This window comes from Manis javanica, chromosome 2 (assembly GCF_040802235.1).
Source record: "Manis javanica isolate MJ-LG chromosome 2, MJ_LKY, whole genome shotgun sequence".
NCBI classification, from domain to species: domain Eukaryota; kingdom Metazoa; phylum Chordata; class Mammalia; order Pholidota; family Manidae; genus Manis; species Manis javanica.
This window is the reverse complement of record NC_133157.1, coordinates 224,497,376-224,513,222: the sequence shown is the minus strand read 5'-3', so window position 1 is coordinate 224,513,222 and position 15,847 is coordinate 224,497,376. Positions and strand designations below refer to the sequence as shown.

The window sequence follows — 15,847 nt, the reverse complement described above, 5'->3', positions numbered from 1 at the left end:
TGGTGACCGGTCCTGAAACCCACCAGGGAGAGCTCACCGGAGGCGCCGCTCAGCGGCCCCGGCTGATTCAGTGTGACCGAGCGGCCCAGGGCCCACACTGGTAACAAGACGCAGCCTCCGAGAGCATGGCCAGCACAGGCGAGCTGTGCCCCGGATGCTGGGCTCTGAGGTCTCTGTCCTCAGACTCGGCAGGGGGAAAGGGAGTCTCCCTTCTGGACCACAGCTCAGGAAAAAGCAAATGGAGGCCTAGATATGTGAATAGCTGAGTAAGTGCTCACTTAATGACAGAAAAGAGCTGCAACTCGTTCGTGCCTCAATGCCAGCATTCGCTCTTTTCCCAGGCAAGTATTTTCCAAATAAGAAATACGTTTTAGACAAGAAACAAAGGAAGAAACAGTCTCCTTCCTGAGCATTCTCCTCTCTGTGCCAGGGACGTGCTGTCCTGGTCTTCACACCGATCCTACAGGTGTCACTGCACACGTTTTACTGATGGGGAAGCGGAGGGGTGAGTCTGTCCACCTGCCTGAGGCCCCCCCCCGTGGCAGGGACGGTGAACTCTGGACCTGGGCCTCTGCCACTGGTCTAGGCCCACGGGCCCTGCAGAGCGCAGTCACTTGCCTCCAGGGGAAGGTAGGTGTGTTTCTGCTCCTGTCCAACTTGTAAACATGGGAGGTGGGGGTAGCGCAGAACCAGCTTGTGCCTGTCCTTGAAGTACTGGGCCACTGTGCACTCCACCGTCTGCCCGCTCTCTTGCTGCAGTGGGAACCTAAAGAGGCAAAGAAGTGGCTCAGGGCAGGGACTTTGCAGGGCCCCTAAGGACAGGCAGCCAAGTCCTGCCCTTGCCAGCTCACTAGGGCTTCCACGGTTTTCTTCCTTAGGGCTGAATAAGGTGTCAAAGGGGGTGCATGGTGGGGCACTTTCCAGGGGTCCGAACCAAATAATGCCCTCTGGGTTGTCTGGAATATTCCTGAGTCCCTAAAGTTGCATTTTATTCCTGGAGTTGGGAAACAACTACCTCCATGTACATAATATGCAATAATCACAAACTACACACACCTACAGGTGCACATGAGGGATTCAGGGTAAATGAAGGCAAATCCAGCCAAGCACGACTACACTGACTCTCAGAGTCATTTACTTGGCCGCCCCAAGTGCCAGCCCCACAGGACCTAAACCTTCTGGGACAGGGTAAAGAAAGGGCCACTTGGGCATCACTGGCCACAAGCAGGAAGGTTGAGGCAAGAAAGCCCTGCATGCAGAGATGGGCGAGTGCACCGGTGATCCTGCACAGGCACTGGATCTCTCGGCCTGGCCAGGGCGAAGGACAGTGCCCCCTGGCCAGGGAACACCTGCCAATTCCTTGACTCTCCCCAGGTGGCTGGGAAATCCCCGCAGACTCATCCAGGCAGGAGGCCACAGAGACCAGGCATAGCTTATCAGCCTCCTGCCTGATAGGGTATCCCCCGTGGCCAGTAAAAGAGCCGGCCCTGCCCACAGAGCGACCATGGATTAAACAAACAGGACTCCCTGGGTCCAGGAGATGTCAAGATGGGGCGCAGGAACCCAGACCATCACTTCTCCCCCCAAGTGAACACACATGACCTAAGGCCATGCCCAGCCTTGTGGCGAGCTAGTCACTCCGCGCATCCAGCTGCCACCCTGCTGAAGCACTGGCAGAGCCTATGGCACTGGGAGATGCCCCACTGGGAGTCAGGTCAGGCTGCGCCTGTGAATCTGGGCAGCGTCTACCCCCCACTTCTCCCCAGCACCCACTCAGCTCTGAGAGGACTGCAAACAAAAAAGACCCTGTCTTGTCTGTGAAATACAAGAAGGAAAACTGACAGGGAACCACCGAACGGGTGCCCACCTCACAGAGGAAGGATTGCATTTATTTTCTTTCCAGTTAAGTCTGGAATCTACTGAGCCTAAGGGATAGTTTTGGAATATGAAAACTAGAATGAACTAGTCCTTTCCAGAAGTGCCACTACTCCTGACTGCGGGAAGTGGAGTGGCGGTGACGTCGGAGCTGTGTGGGTTTGAGAGAAGGCTGCTTACGTCTGGTGGCTGGCGGGCCGCCGGGTCACGTTGCAGACGCGGTACTTTCTCTTCATCTGCCCGCAGTGCGTGATCTCCACCTTTAGACCTGGCGACACAGAGCGGCGGAGCTTCAGCATGAAGGACCCACCCGGCCCACAGCACAGGCCACTGCCAGCTGTTTCAGGAGAGCCACGCCCCAGGGCCAGGGCGTTCTTAGTCTTGCCTGGAGATGGTGAGACTCGGGCCGGGCCCACCTCACCCACAGGGATGCCCTCCACCCCAAAAATACAGGGCCAGACAGAGTCAGGACACTGTTCTCCAGCATGAGGGAGACCATGTGGGTCCGGCCGTGGGCACAATGTCTGTTGCCGTGCCACCGGCTCCATCCAGGACTATTTTTAGCTGTAGAAGCCCTCAGAAAGGGACAGGTGCAGAGGGGCATGGCTTTGGCATCCACTCTCTGCAGACAGGCAGAGGGACTGAGCCAGGGACTGAGCCCTGACTGAGCTTGTACGAGTGGAGTCAAGCTTGGTGAGCACAGACCTTGCCAGGCTGTGGGGTTACATGGCAAGGCATAGAAGTACACTGTTCATTCTAAAATGAATGCCATGAGCTACAGACGATAACCACCCTGCTCCGCAGGCACAGAATCCTTGACTTGGACACTGCTGGTCACCACCCTACTCCTGCTGCACAGAAAGACACTTATTTGGAGTGTGATGATTCTGCTCTGAAACGGGTGTGATCCATCTTCCTGCTAAACCATCTGATGGCTACCTCCTCCCGCCACCTCCATGCCCCTTAGGAACCTGCATGGGAGCAGGGCTCCTGTGCGCAGGGAGGGCAGGCTGGGCACGGCCTTGTGGCCCTCGGCCTTTGGCCCACTACACCAGGCAGTTAGTTACCTTTGATTTCTTTGGTAAACTTTACCCTTTGGGAATCTGTCAGAGGTTTTTGTTGTTCTTCAATACTTTTAAAATCCAAAACTTCACAAACAAATTCAATTACTGGCTGTGCCTTATAAAACGCTGTTGCTGAGACTGTAGGTGGGGGGGAGAGAGAGAGAGAGAGGGTGAGACAGAAGAGCATGAAGTGGGGTCCGGCAAATGGTGCCCCCCCCCCGTCTGCCCCCTGACAGCCCCCAGGTGCCTGCTGCAGGCCAGGCAGGAGGGCACAGGGCCCCTATTCTCAGTAACTGCGGAGTCACCGCCAAGCCTCAGGGGCGGGACCGAGCCAGAGGTGGGGCCTGCACCCGGTCACAGGCTGCCTGACCCTCCCTCTGGTCGGAAGGGCGATGTAAGAGGCTGCTGGGGTCTCAAGATAAAGTCACCCTCCATGAATAAAACTAGGCTTAAAATAACAAACCCAACACATCGTGATAACCATAAGCCTTAGATTTTCTATCTTCTCGGAAGTCTCCGTTCCCTCGGGTGGGCCACCACTGAGAAGCAGCTGGGAGTCTCCTAGGAAGAGCGAGCCACCCGTGAAGCTGAGCGAGACAAGCCAGAAGCTGCCAGACTGGCCACCTCTGATCAGCTGTGCTGCGCTCAGGCCCACCTGGCCGAAGATGCATACACGAGATAAACAGGGACCTAGCAGTGTGAGGTCTACTCACCACCCTCAAGAAAGCCCAGCCCTGCCCATGGCATCTGGGAACTTGTCCCACGCAGATCCCTCCACCCATCGTAGCACCTGAGCCACCATGTCTGGAGTGGGCCTTGCAGGCAGCTCAGGGTCAAGCCTGAGAACCACTGCCCAAAGCTAACAGGCAGGTGGGACACAGCATCCCCGGGCCAGACAGAGGCCACGTGTGCAGGGGACCACACGGGCCCGCCCCAAGCCCTGGCCCCATCTCACCACAAAGCCTGGGGCTTGCTTACCGTCAATATTTAGCATCATTTTCCAAAGAGAAGGTCGGACAGACTGATGGAAGCCAAACCACACTTCTCGGCCCCCACCAAGAGGGTTAGAGCAGCCCTCAGACGCGGTGAAAAAGGAGCGGCCCACGGGGGTGTACCTGGAACAAGAGCCCCAAGAGACCCCTCCTATGACCAGGCGCCTTTTCAAGAAAGACTCCCAAGATTGCCGTGCATCCACGTCGGTCAAGCAGGCAGACACATCCAACCATTATTCTGCCTTTTTTGTCAGATGAAACTGTGGTCGCTACACTGCATCCACAGTACCCTCACCTGACTGAGGGATGTCGTGCAGAGTGCAACCATGGGGATGCACGGCCTCACTGCAGGGACGGCCAGAGGCACATGTGCAGCTGTGGGGATGCACGGCCTCACTGCAGGGAGGGCCAGAGGCATTTGAAAGCATCATGCAGTGGAAACACAGGTACCACGTCCTTCTGTGAGCCAGGCCCACCCAGGGGTGCTTCCAGTTCATGGACACGTGGCTAAAGAGAGCGAGCCATGGCCCAGCTGGGGCTGTGCGGCCTCACAGGTGTGGGGTGTCCGTCCCTGGCTTTGCCTCATGTGTCCAGCCTTACACTCCCTTCACCTTAATGCTTTAATCCTCTGACACGTGCTCAGCACTTCACACCTACCTAGGACAGGGTGGTGTCGGGTGTGAAGCGACCTCACCAAGGACCCAAAGGGAAGGTGCTCGTAGAGCAGCGATGCCACCCGCGCACAGGCTGCACTGTCCGCCAGCTGCGCACACGGCCCTCCCACTCCCCCTTGTGTCGATCCTGCCTCTTTCTCTATTATTTTTCCAGAAGGAAAGTATAGACTTTCCTCTCGATTATAAAACATGGTAACTAATTCAAAGGAATTCAGAAAATAACAGTAATTCCTGCCACTTGTTTAAAAAATAGATTCAACATTTTGGCAACCACCCTTTCAATTTTTATTTTGCGCCCACTGGCCTTCCTCCCATGAACAGCTCTGAGCAGCAACTGGTTATGGGGCTGGGGGAGGACCCCTTCCAGGAGGGACAGCAGCCCTGCACTTGGTCACCTCCCCCCAAGTCTGAAGAGTGGGAACACCAAGGCCCCCTCCTCTTCCCCTTTCAGAGGACTGGGACGCACACTGTCTCAAGGCCTTTGGGGTGGGCTGCAGGCAGGGCCCAGCACGGAGGTGCACCTCAATTTGAGACTGGCCTTCTTTGGCTTGTCATGCAAATAGCTCCCGAGGTCCTACTGTGAGCCCCCCCTCCCCCACCCCCCGGCATGTGGAAGGAGGAGGCACCCACGGGCACAGGCCCGCATCCTGGTGCAGTGGGCGGGCCATGCTTACCCAGGGCGGTCACACAGGGAGGTGGTGCGGTCCTCCACCCAGCCCTCGGCTGCGGTGAGCCATGGCAGTGTCCCCGTGCCCTCTGCCCCAACAAACTCCAGTGTGGCAATTTGTGATAATAAAGGAATCCATGGAGTAAAACAAAAGTTTAAGGCATCTGTGCTGCCCACTGCCCAGGAGGCTCACACGTGCTGTGGCTCAACGGCTGTGCCTGGGATACTGCTCTGTGGTCCCCGTGTGAGGGCAGCAAGAACGAGAGCAGCGCTCGCGATGCTGGGCCGGGGGATGGCAGGGTGCCGGCATGCACAGGCGGGGACGCCCTCCCGCCCGGGCCGAGGGCTCGGAGGGTTCACTCTCGGTGTCACAGCTCTTCCCGCTGCCATGCTTTTATAACAGAGACCCATACGAGTGCCAACACCCTGATTCTGAGAGTCAGCCCTTCCTCGGACAGATTCCACACGCTCCAGGTACATGCAGGGCTCCCCTGGGTGAGCCTCACCTCATGGACGGCAGATGCCTCATGACCACGTCCAGGGCCTGGATCGTCTCGAAAGGGACGCTGGGCAGCCGCCCCGAAAGTGCATCGTGTAACGCCTGCAGGCTCACGCAGGACACCCACTTGATGGACACCTTGAAGATGCGGTCCTTCCCCTCTCCCGGCAGTGTGACCTCCAGCTCCACCTGTGGGGACACCCGGAGCACACGGTCATTCCCGCCTCCCGTGAAGTACCGGGAGGCCAAGGCAGACGTGGGGAAGTTCAGTCGGCCCTTCAACCGCACACGTGTGGGCGCGCCCACTCACACCCCGGCAGCTGCTGAAACGGCTGGGGGTTCTTCTGTCCACAGCCGTGTAGCACTTGCTGTGAGCCCGGGGCTGCACACAGCAGGACCACATCCTGGAGGTGAGGCCAGAGCCAGGCATTGGGCGCGGCTGCTCTCTGAGGAGGGCGCGCCAGGAAAGGGGAGGGGCGTGGGCTGCCTCGGGTCCTGGGCAGCTGTTTCCCTGCTGGGGGTTCCTGTGTTCTGGGTCCCTTAAGAGTCCATGAGCAAGTATTGCAGTGAATAAACCTCAGAGCAGACGTGGTCAGCAGCGGAAGAGTAACGGCAGAACCTGCGTGGGCGCACATCCTGCGCTCCCGCCGCCTTGCTGCCAGACCCGAGGCCACAGTAAGGTGGCAGGCCACAGCCTCAGACTAAAGAGCGTGGCCCGTGGGGGCATCATGCCTGGCAGGGCCTATGAACACTCCCAAAGCTGCTCACAGGATGTCTAGGCCTGTCTGTGGGCAGGACCAGCATCTATGGGCACAAAATGAGCAGAGAAAACAGCTTCAACAAGACCAATTAGGATCTTCTGGGAAGAAATTAAAATTCTTAGCAAAACCCCACCATCAACCACACAGGCCTCCGTGGCCTGTAATAGCCTGGGCCAATCAACTCCCTATAGCAGTGAGACCGGCCCTTCCTGTGCCACCAGGACCGCCGCTGGCTGGCCACACGTGGCCACTGAGCACTTGAAGTGTGGTGTGTGTGACCAAGGAAGAGAATTTTTAGCTTTGTTAACTTTTAATGACCTTGAATGTGCATGACCACATGTGGCCTGCTGGCATGGTGGACAGTGTCTGCAGCGGGCAGACTGACTCAGCCCTCGCAGGACACAGTCTGGTTCTCTCTGCTCCTCCCAGCCTCCAGTCGCCCATGCGGCCACCCACTGTGCCACGGGACACCCAGCCCCACCTTCACGTGACCACCTCACCCACCACTTAATAGCTGCAGGCACATCTCTCTTGGTGATTGACCAATACCCTCGAATGCACAGCACACACCCGTTTGGTGGGTGACTGAAACAATTTCAGTATTTGCTGACAGTCCTTCAATGTTCACAGAACAGCTACCTGACAAGTCACAGATTATATACTTCATCCTTAAACGTTGAAAAGCCCCAGAAGGAGACTTTATTCACCACTTTATACACATAAAAACACAGATGCTCAGACTTAAGTCCAGCCCAGGGCCATACAAGCAGGGCTGCCAACTAGGCTGGGTGACACGACAGACCCGTCCACTCAGAGGGGCTTGGGGCCATGTGCCCAGCCTCCCCCCCACCCGCCCAGAGCCCTCACAGGCCTCCAGCAGAAAGGGGTCCTGGCCTGCTTCTGGTGTGCTCCCCAGAACCCAGGCGTCCAGCGCACTCCCACCGAGCCATCCTGCCCCATGGCAGAGATTCGGACCACACCAGGCTCACCTCCTCTAGCCCATTCTCATGCCCCTCATTCAGACATCACCAGAGCAGCAGCCAGGCTGTGCTGAAGCCCCAGACCCGCGCCCAGGAGGACACACCCTGCTTGTGGTGCCCAGCAGCACTCGAGGCGAGCCCCATCCGTCCTGACACTCCAAACTGGGAATGGCCGAGGTCCATCAAGGGAGGAAAAAGCAGTGGGAGAGGGATGGGGGCATGTCAAGCACCAGATTGCAAGGGCTAGAAGCAAGCAACAGGGCAGGGCAGCACAATTCTCTTCTGAACAAAACCGTGTGTGTCAGGGAGACACACAGCTGACAGCCAGCGACCAGCAAGGCCGCCACCCGAAGTCATCGGACGGCTTGGGGGAGGCGCGAAGCCATGGGAAGCAGGGGGTCTGGGGTCAGGAGGACAGAACTTTCTGCCCCAGGGGCAGGGACAAGCATCTGTTTTTCTGTTCTTTTTCTATTTCTTTCTTTGCTGTATCTCATAATGAAAATTTAAATACGTCATATAAAAGTAATAAAACTAAAAGCTAGCATTTCACACAGTACTAATAATGTGGCAGGCACTGTGTGGTTTGCGCAAGTGCCCATCATTCCCACCACCCTTGTCCCCTGGTTTACTTTCAGTGAGGGAAACTGAGGTCCAGAGAGGCTGAATGAGCTGCCCCCGGTCACACTGCAGTGTGCAGAGGCCAGTATCCACCTCGGACGGTCGACGTCACCATGGCCTTGGGCTGGGCTGGGCTGGGCTGGGGACAGGGGTTTAGTGCGGGCAGCGGAGGCCTGTGTCCACAGCAGGAGGAGGGAGAAAGCAGGTCCACTTGTTCAGAAACAGCAGGCCAGGGACAGGCAAACAGCTGGGCAGAGGCACGTGGAAGGGACCCACGGGGCTTATTTCCGAAGGGCGCAGCCCCTCTGGGCAGACGTGGCCAGTCTGGCATACAGGTGTCCGTCCAGCACCCAAGAGCAGCTGTTCTAAAGAACAGCTCTGAATCGGTACTAGCAGATGCTTGTAAATGTCACCCTTCAAAATGCCTCCCTGATAAACAGGGCATCTGGAGGGGTGTGCATTCCTTCAGCAAAAAGCACTTATGCTCTTGAACAGACGGTATGGCCTCCACTTGGCCCCCATAAACAGGAGCGGAATCCACACCAAGCTCTGCCCCCCTTCTCTCCCAGACACGGGGTCTCATGAAGACGACTGGCACGCCTATCTAACAGCTTAAGGATGAGGGAGGTTCCAACACAGGTGTCACACTGCCTGGGCCCGGATGGCACTGGGCTACAGCTGTGCATGGACCTGAGGATGGTCCTCACGCCTGTCCAGGCTGCTGGCCAGCAGAGTCGTCCTCTCACCAAGATAGCCCATCTCTGAGCACCCCCTGCAGGGGACCTGCTGGAGGCCCACAGCCCAGGGCTCCCTGCTGTACATATGGGACAAGGGGCAGCGGGCCCGCCTCACAGAGTACACAAAAAGCTGCCTGTGACACAAGATCTCGGTAACTGCCACCTTCTGAACACCAACAACCACCACAATAGCGTGTGGCACAAATGGGGGCCTGGAAATGGCGAGGCAGCTGTGAAACCCAATCTCCCCGACAGACCAAGTCACACACTCATCTCATCTGTTTTAAAGTCACCACGGTGACAGAGTCAGACATGCAGCAGGAAGAGTCCTGGTTGGTCCCACTGGGCAGCAAGGAGACAAAGGAAGGAAAACAACACAGATCTGCACCTGAGGCCACACAGAGCAGACGCACTGCATTCAGACTGGGCTTTCCTGCCCCAAACATGCCAGGCCAAGGTCCTGCTAACTCGCTGCCAACTGCTAGGAAGGAGTGACAGCACCGTCAGGGCCCCGGGGCCGACACACGGCTCGGGGCCGTTCTCACAGATCCTTCCCTGGGGCCTGCAGCTCCCGGGCTCCACGCTCAGGCCTTTCCCAGAAGGGGACATGCAGGTCACATCTGTTTTTGATGTGCAGGGGGCTCATGCTGAACATCTTCTATACTTTGCACAGCAAAGAATCTCTTTGAAAAGCAAGTTGTCACCCCTCCAAGTGTATTTGGACAAAAACCACCATCTCGCCCCAGCATGCTTGAGAGGGTGAGTGGGAATGCAGTCGCGCTCAGCAAGTGGAGATGGCAGGTACGCAAGTGGCTGCTCTCTTAGGCACAGCAACACCCGCCAGCTGGGTCAGCGCCCTGGCGAGCGCTGTGGCCTTGCTGCAGGGCCCTTTAGCTCTGAAAGCAGCAGGACAGCCCCAGACGCAAAGCAGACCCTCCTCCTGTGCACCACCCAAGGAGGGGCCCCTAAGGATGGCTCCCTGCCCCCACGGCCTCTGTCCTCCCCGCATGCCCGTCCTCCAAGTGCAGAAGCTTCCCTGCCCTGCCCAGAATCCCCAACACGCTTTTACCCAGGTCAGCACATGGCCCTTGTGTGCCCAAGCAGGGCACGCGCATAAACAGACTGGCGCGTGAGTAGCAAGTGCTGTGCGAGGCTGCCTGCCCCCGCGGTGTATGCCTTCCACATGGGGTCTGTTGTGTGTTTGGTCTGACATGCCTCTTCCTTCCAGGACTGAAATGCTCACACCTTCCCTGAATAAACAGAGGGGCTGCATCTGACTAGGGAGGGTCCAGGGCTGAACCAGCACCAGGAACAACATCACACATTCCAATCCTGAAATCACGTCATGTCACTGCTAAAGGGGGCACCGGACTTAAGCCCCAGATTTTGCACAACTTGCTCGACTTCCCTGGTCTCCTGTTCTGAAAAGCAAGGCGGTATCCTGGGTCACGGGTGTCTGAGCCCAAATCAAGTGATTCTCTTTCCAAGTGGAGCTGGAATTAAGGTGGGTGTGCTAGTATTTCGGTGGACTGAGTAAGACAAGATTATAAGAGCCACCTTCCTGGAGTAAGGGCCACGGGCCACGGGCCACAGGTCACCTTCTGTGCACAGACCTGGAAGAGAGCCACCTGCAGCCCCCATCCAGCTGCTAGCAGACGTGGGGTTAGCGGGACACTAAACGTTTCCTTCTCGCCACAGAAGAGCCTACGATGCAAAGAAAAGTAAGTTAACAGAAAAAGAGAGGAAATGTAAAAGAAAAAAACAACACAAATGAGCTCCAAGTTCATCTGAGAAAAAAACTGAGGATGAGTGGGACGAAATGTAAGATGCTGAGTGCCCGCCAGGTACTGGGCAGTAGGTACGAAGGGCTGCTGTGGGTTTGGGGGCACCCCAGAAAGACGCTGATGAGGATGACAGAGAAGGATCCCTCAGACCGCAAGCCATAACCATTAGTGTCTGCTGACTGTGTGCTGTGTCTCAGGAGTTGTATTAAAAATTTAAACCCTGACAACTCAAGGTATGACTTGGGACCAGTGGCATGGATGTCACCTGGAAGCAGGTCCCTGAATGTAACAGATGTTCCACAGAGGCAGGAAGCACATTACAAGCAAAGCAGCTCTTCTCAAGGTGGATGCATTCAGTCCTCACAAGGACCTGGAAGGCAGTTGAATCTCCTCATTTTATAGGAGTGGCAGCTGAGGCTTGGCAAGAGGTGGCTCACCCAAGGTCCCACCACAAATAAGGGCAACGCGAAGACTCCAATCAGATCTACTTCAGGCCCAGCGCTTGGGTTGACTTTTACACCGATGTGTTTCAAATGTGGGTATCCTATCAACTCTCTACCCCTTCTGGAGGAAAAGGCCCCATGCCCCTCCTAGTGTCTAATTATAAATGTGTACAGACAAAACTGTGAATAAACTCCTTATGCTTTCCTTTCTTACTCAACTTTAAGCATAAACAAAGGTGCAAATTAGCACATTACTTTATAATCAGTAAATTTCAACTGCACAGCATGCTAATTTGCAAGGGATGACCTCCTCAGCTGGTCCCGGGACACCCTCAAGTTCTGAACACTGCTGTCAATCACCCAGTGCCCAGCAGCACACAGCCGGGCACCACGGTTATCTCTAAGGATCACCCTGAGGCCAGTCAGTTCAGGGCCCTTATCATCCCCACCTCCCCTCGGCAGAACGTGCTCCACTCTTATCAGAACAACTCCAAGCGGTACTGCTGGATGCTAAAACTGCCCGGCCTGTTGGCAATCTCCATGGCCAAGAGGAACCGTCATTTATGATTATCACTAACATGTAAAAGCACAAATATGGAATGCCTGTGGGAAAGCTAGCGTTCACTGGACAGCAGTTTGAGACCCAAAAGCACTGAGCTCCTCTCCTTCCAGAGGCCCAGGGTTAGGAAGCCACTCTACAGGTCATTCTCGAAGGGAGTCGGCTCTCCTGTTCTCACCGGGACAACTGCTAGGTCACTAGGGGTTTTGCTGTTGTTTTATTTTTTAACGTGTGTATTTCTAAGTTGAGTCTTTGTTCCTCTACTTGTAAACAACACACAGCATCACCCTGGAGCAGCCCATCTGTTGAAAGATGTGTCAACAAGTGACAACTTCTAGGCGGAAATTTTATTACTTTTTAAATAAAGCCACAGTGAAGACAGAGACGATGAGCAAACACAATACTGTAATGCAGCCACTACCCCTGGGCTGGCTGTGCACCGCTGATCACTGTATTCCAGGGAGTACTGGCTGTGGCTCGGTGAGCTTGTGGCACACGAACATCCTTCTCCACAGGCCTTTACAGTCCCACTATACAAGCAGGTTCCTGCCTGCTGCTGGTATGTGGCACATGCCTGTAGGTGTGCGTTTTACATTGAAAAGTTTGGTGGTTTTGAGAAGTTCTCAACTCCTGTCTCTGGACCTAGACAGCTTAACCCACTGTCAGTGGAAACCACGACACATGGGAAGTAGTTTTTATGGACCTCAAGATGAAGCGCACAGCCAGGCAGCTTCCCTTTGGGTGGAATGATTTAGTGTGTGACAAAAGGAACTATCAGCTTTGCACCATTGGAAGTCTCACCGCACACCGACCCAAATGCAGCCTTGTGGACTTGCCTTATCCCTCCCAATCGGAAGGGGCATCGCCGTGTAGAGATTCTTTCTTCCATCAAACACTGGTTTCCGATCCCCAAAGATCTGTGTTTTAAAGTGCTGGACCATATGTTCCACTATTTCCCTGAAACAAGACAGAATTCGAGGAAAATGTCAGTAAAATCAGAACGATGGCACACAAGGACCGCATTCTTTAGATATTGGTTTATAAGCAACTTTATAAGACATATGGCTTCTTTTAGTGACATGACTTTCAACTTTCTGCTATAAAGAATCAAACTAGACCCTCCAGTGGGTTTATGCTTATTTATTTGGTCACTCAAACATCAGACAGCTTCCTCCATGCCAGGCACTGTGCATGCTACACACAGCAGACGGCAGGCGCTTCCAGAACTTCCTTGAGGCACGACAGAAGACGACTGTGGACAGGATTCCTGCTCCCAAAGCTGGAGGATTAGATACTGCTCTTTACCGTGGGACTCTGCAGGGCCTCCTGCCGTGCACACAGAGTACACCTCCCCACCCTTTGACAGGTGCTGCTTAGGCTGTGGGTCTTGCTTTTGGTCTCTGGGAAGTCAAGGATGTGGCCTGAGCAGAGGCTTCAGTGGGTTGAGTGACTGGGTTAGCCTCATCCTCCTATGACCGACTGTGAATGGCCACCTGGGCACCGATGCCCTTGCAGGTTGGGCTCCAGTGCAAAGACCCTGAGCTGACCCAATGCCTAAGTCCAACTGCACTTGGCCAGGATGGTCAAACCACAGCCCATTAGCAGGCCCATGAGCATGAAACGGATGCTTGTCGTTGCCGCTAAGCTGTTGCCGCCCATTCCTTGGGCTCCACAGCAGCAGAATCCCATTGAACACAAACCTGTCCTGTAAGCACCATGGGCACCTGCAGCACCCCCTGTGCCCTACTCTGCCTACCTGTCCACAGCCCAGCAAAGGCGCCATTGCCAATGCCCACCCACCCACTCTGCATGCCTCCACTTCAAGAAAGCCCACTTAGCAACCTCATGTCAGCAACTAGGGGTCGTTTTGAGGTGTTTTAATTCAACTCACCAAATTCTTGACCTTTCTTATACTCGGTGCTTAATAAGGTACAGACAGAAAAGGTTGAGGTGCCTGCCCTCCCCAAAGGTCCTTGGCAAGGGAAACATGCAAAGGGCTGACAGTGAACAGGCTATTAGAGGCTCAAAATCTCAGTGTTTATCAGGAACAGCAGCTCATGGGTTGTGGTAAAGAGGGAGACATGGATTCGGACAGCAGGCGTGGGGTGCAGGTGGGGGGCACCTGAAAGATGGCCCACAGCAGAGAGGTGTGAGCTCAGCTTTGCTCGAAGCCACCTTCTCCAGGGCACAGTCTTGGCAGTCCTTCAGGAAGTGAGAATGAGAGACTCACTCCATTCCTTTGCAGAGCATGCAGAGAGCGGCCTGAGAAGGCTGTCCTTATTCAAACTGGCTCTTCCCGGCATCCCCTGTGCCAGGCCCAGGAGGCAAGACTGGGCACCCGCCAATTCTGCCTCTAACTCCCACTGCCCGGGAAGTCCCTGGGCAGATGGAGCTTCTTGGCAGCATCTGCTCTGATAGTTCCACCAAGGCTGCGCCGGGCCTGTGACCCCAGCTGGGAGGCCGCATCCCAAGGAGCGGGAAGCCCCAGGGCAGGAGCATGACCGCGTCCTGAGCGGCAGCCAGGCGCCATCTCACCTGTGTTTCCACATGCTGCACTGGGCCTGGGAAATGCTGTCCAGACCACTGCTCCCCAAACTCCAGGGACCCCACCTTGTCGGTCAGAGGCCTCATGGTCAAGATGCCTCCGCTGGGGAGTCCCACCCACATTCAAAACACAAATCATCTAACTGAACTCCAAGCCGGCACACACCCCTGCTCACCTCATGAGGCCAGCAGAGCTCCCACCTGGGAACCCGATAGGTGGTCCCAGGCCGATCTCATTTACGCAAAGACAAAATACCAACAAACTGAATCCAGCAACATGTCAAAAACAACACACGGTGTCACAATGGGCAGATAACCAAGAATGAAAGGCCGAAGTTTAACATGATGGAAGTGATGGACATGAAATAGATTACAGACTTAAAGTAAAAGGTAAAGCTATAAAACTTCTGGAAGAAAACATAAGAGAAAAATCCTTACGAACCTTGGGACAGACAAAGATTTCTTAGAACACAAACAGTATGAACTGTACAAGAAAAACAGGTAATAAATTGATCTTCATTAAAATTAAAAACTTTTTGATTCTTTAAAAGGTACTATTATGAAAAGGAAAAGGCAGGCCAGTGACTGGAAAAAATGTTCCAAAAACACATGTGTGTCTGACGAAGAACTCACATGCATATATTAAGAATTCTTACAGCTCAAGACAAACAACCCAACTTGCAAATGGGTGAATGATTTGAACAGACACATTGCAAAGGACGATCCACAAGTGGCCATAATACTGAGCCCACGCCACCTGAAAAGCCTCTCTGGACTAACACGCACAATCCAAAGTTGAGCCCAACTGTTGGCACGACGACCCCACTCACATATTCAACAGGCAATTCGGGGAAGGAGTCCCGTCTGACTCAGGAACATCCAGCACCTGGGGGAGCCTGGCGCACAGCTGGGGCACCAATACTTGTTGGAAGAAGAAAGCTGTTCCATCATTCCGGCTAGGACACAAAGCAATCCTGCTCAGTGGCCAGCTGTACACAAGCCTGGCCGCCACGTGGACCAAGAGAAAGCACCTGCCGTGCACCCTCTGCTCCTGTGCTCAGTGGCCGACGCTCTTGAGAATGAGGGTGCCGTCACTTCTACCATCTTGTGCAAAGCCTAAATAGGGACTACACTGCTTCATTTTTGTGACATGATGGAAACTAATTCTAGAACTCAGTGACTGACCAGCAACTAACCCCCTCCTTTCCTTCCCATTTCTCTTGTTTTAAGTGTAGTAATATATAGATACCATAAAATTTGCCATTTCAATCATGTTTACATGTACAGTTCAGTGGCATTAAGTACGTTCACATTTTTATACAACCATCCCCACCATCCCTCTCCAGAACTTTCTCTCATTCCTCGATGGGGGCCTCACACCCATTAAACACTACTTCCACCCCCTTCATCTGGTCCTGGTGACTTTACTTGCTTCTCACCAACTGCTGGGAAGTTTCTGGGAGGACAACCCAAGGACACGTTATTCTGAGTCCCATGGTGAGTTCTTTCTTTATTTCTGGTTTGACGACTGGAAAGCAGAGCTCCTGTACAACATCAGTCTGGCTCCCTGGACAAACACCTTTACTAAACGTAACTCCCAGGCTATGCTGGTGACGTCATCAAAAGGCAAGAGCCCAAAAAGACTATCTG

General features: G+C 54.6%; 1 protein-coding gene across 13 annotated transcripts in view; it reads right to left on the bottom strand.

Moving 5' to 3' along the window:
* The window catches only part of AGO2 (argonaute RISC catalytic component 2), a 113,353-nt gene that overhangs the window by 32,821 nt on the left and 64,685 nt on the right, over positions 1–15,847 (bottom strand). For 10 of the 13 annotated variants that reach the window (XM_073230293.1, XM_073230294.1, XM_073230290.1 and 7 more), the window contains 6 exons: positions 12,490–12,610; positions 5,779–5,960; positions 3,918–4,054; positions 2,943–3,077; positions 2,056–2,143; positions 619–766 (listed from right to left, as the gene is read on the bottom strand). In XM_073230293.1, coding sequence (XP_073086394.1) covers positions 619–766; positions 2,056–2,143; positions 2,943–3,077; positions 3,918–4,054; positions 5,779–5,960; positions 12,490–12,610 — 811 coding nt within the window. Of the gene's footprint in view, positions 1–618; positions 767–2,055; positions 2,144–2,942; positions 3,078–3,917; positions 4,055–5,778; positions 5,961–10,480; positions 10,572–12,489; positions 12,611–15,847 lie in introns of all 13 variants that reach the window. The other 3 variants (XM_073230299.1, XM_073230297.1, XM_073230296.1) reach the window with 1 other exon arrangement.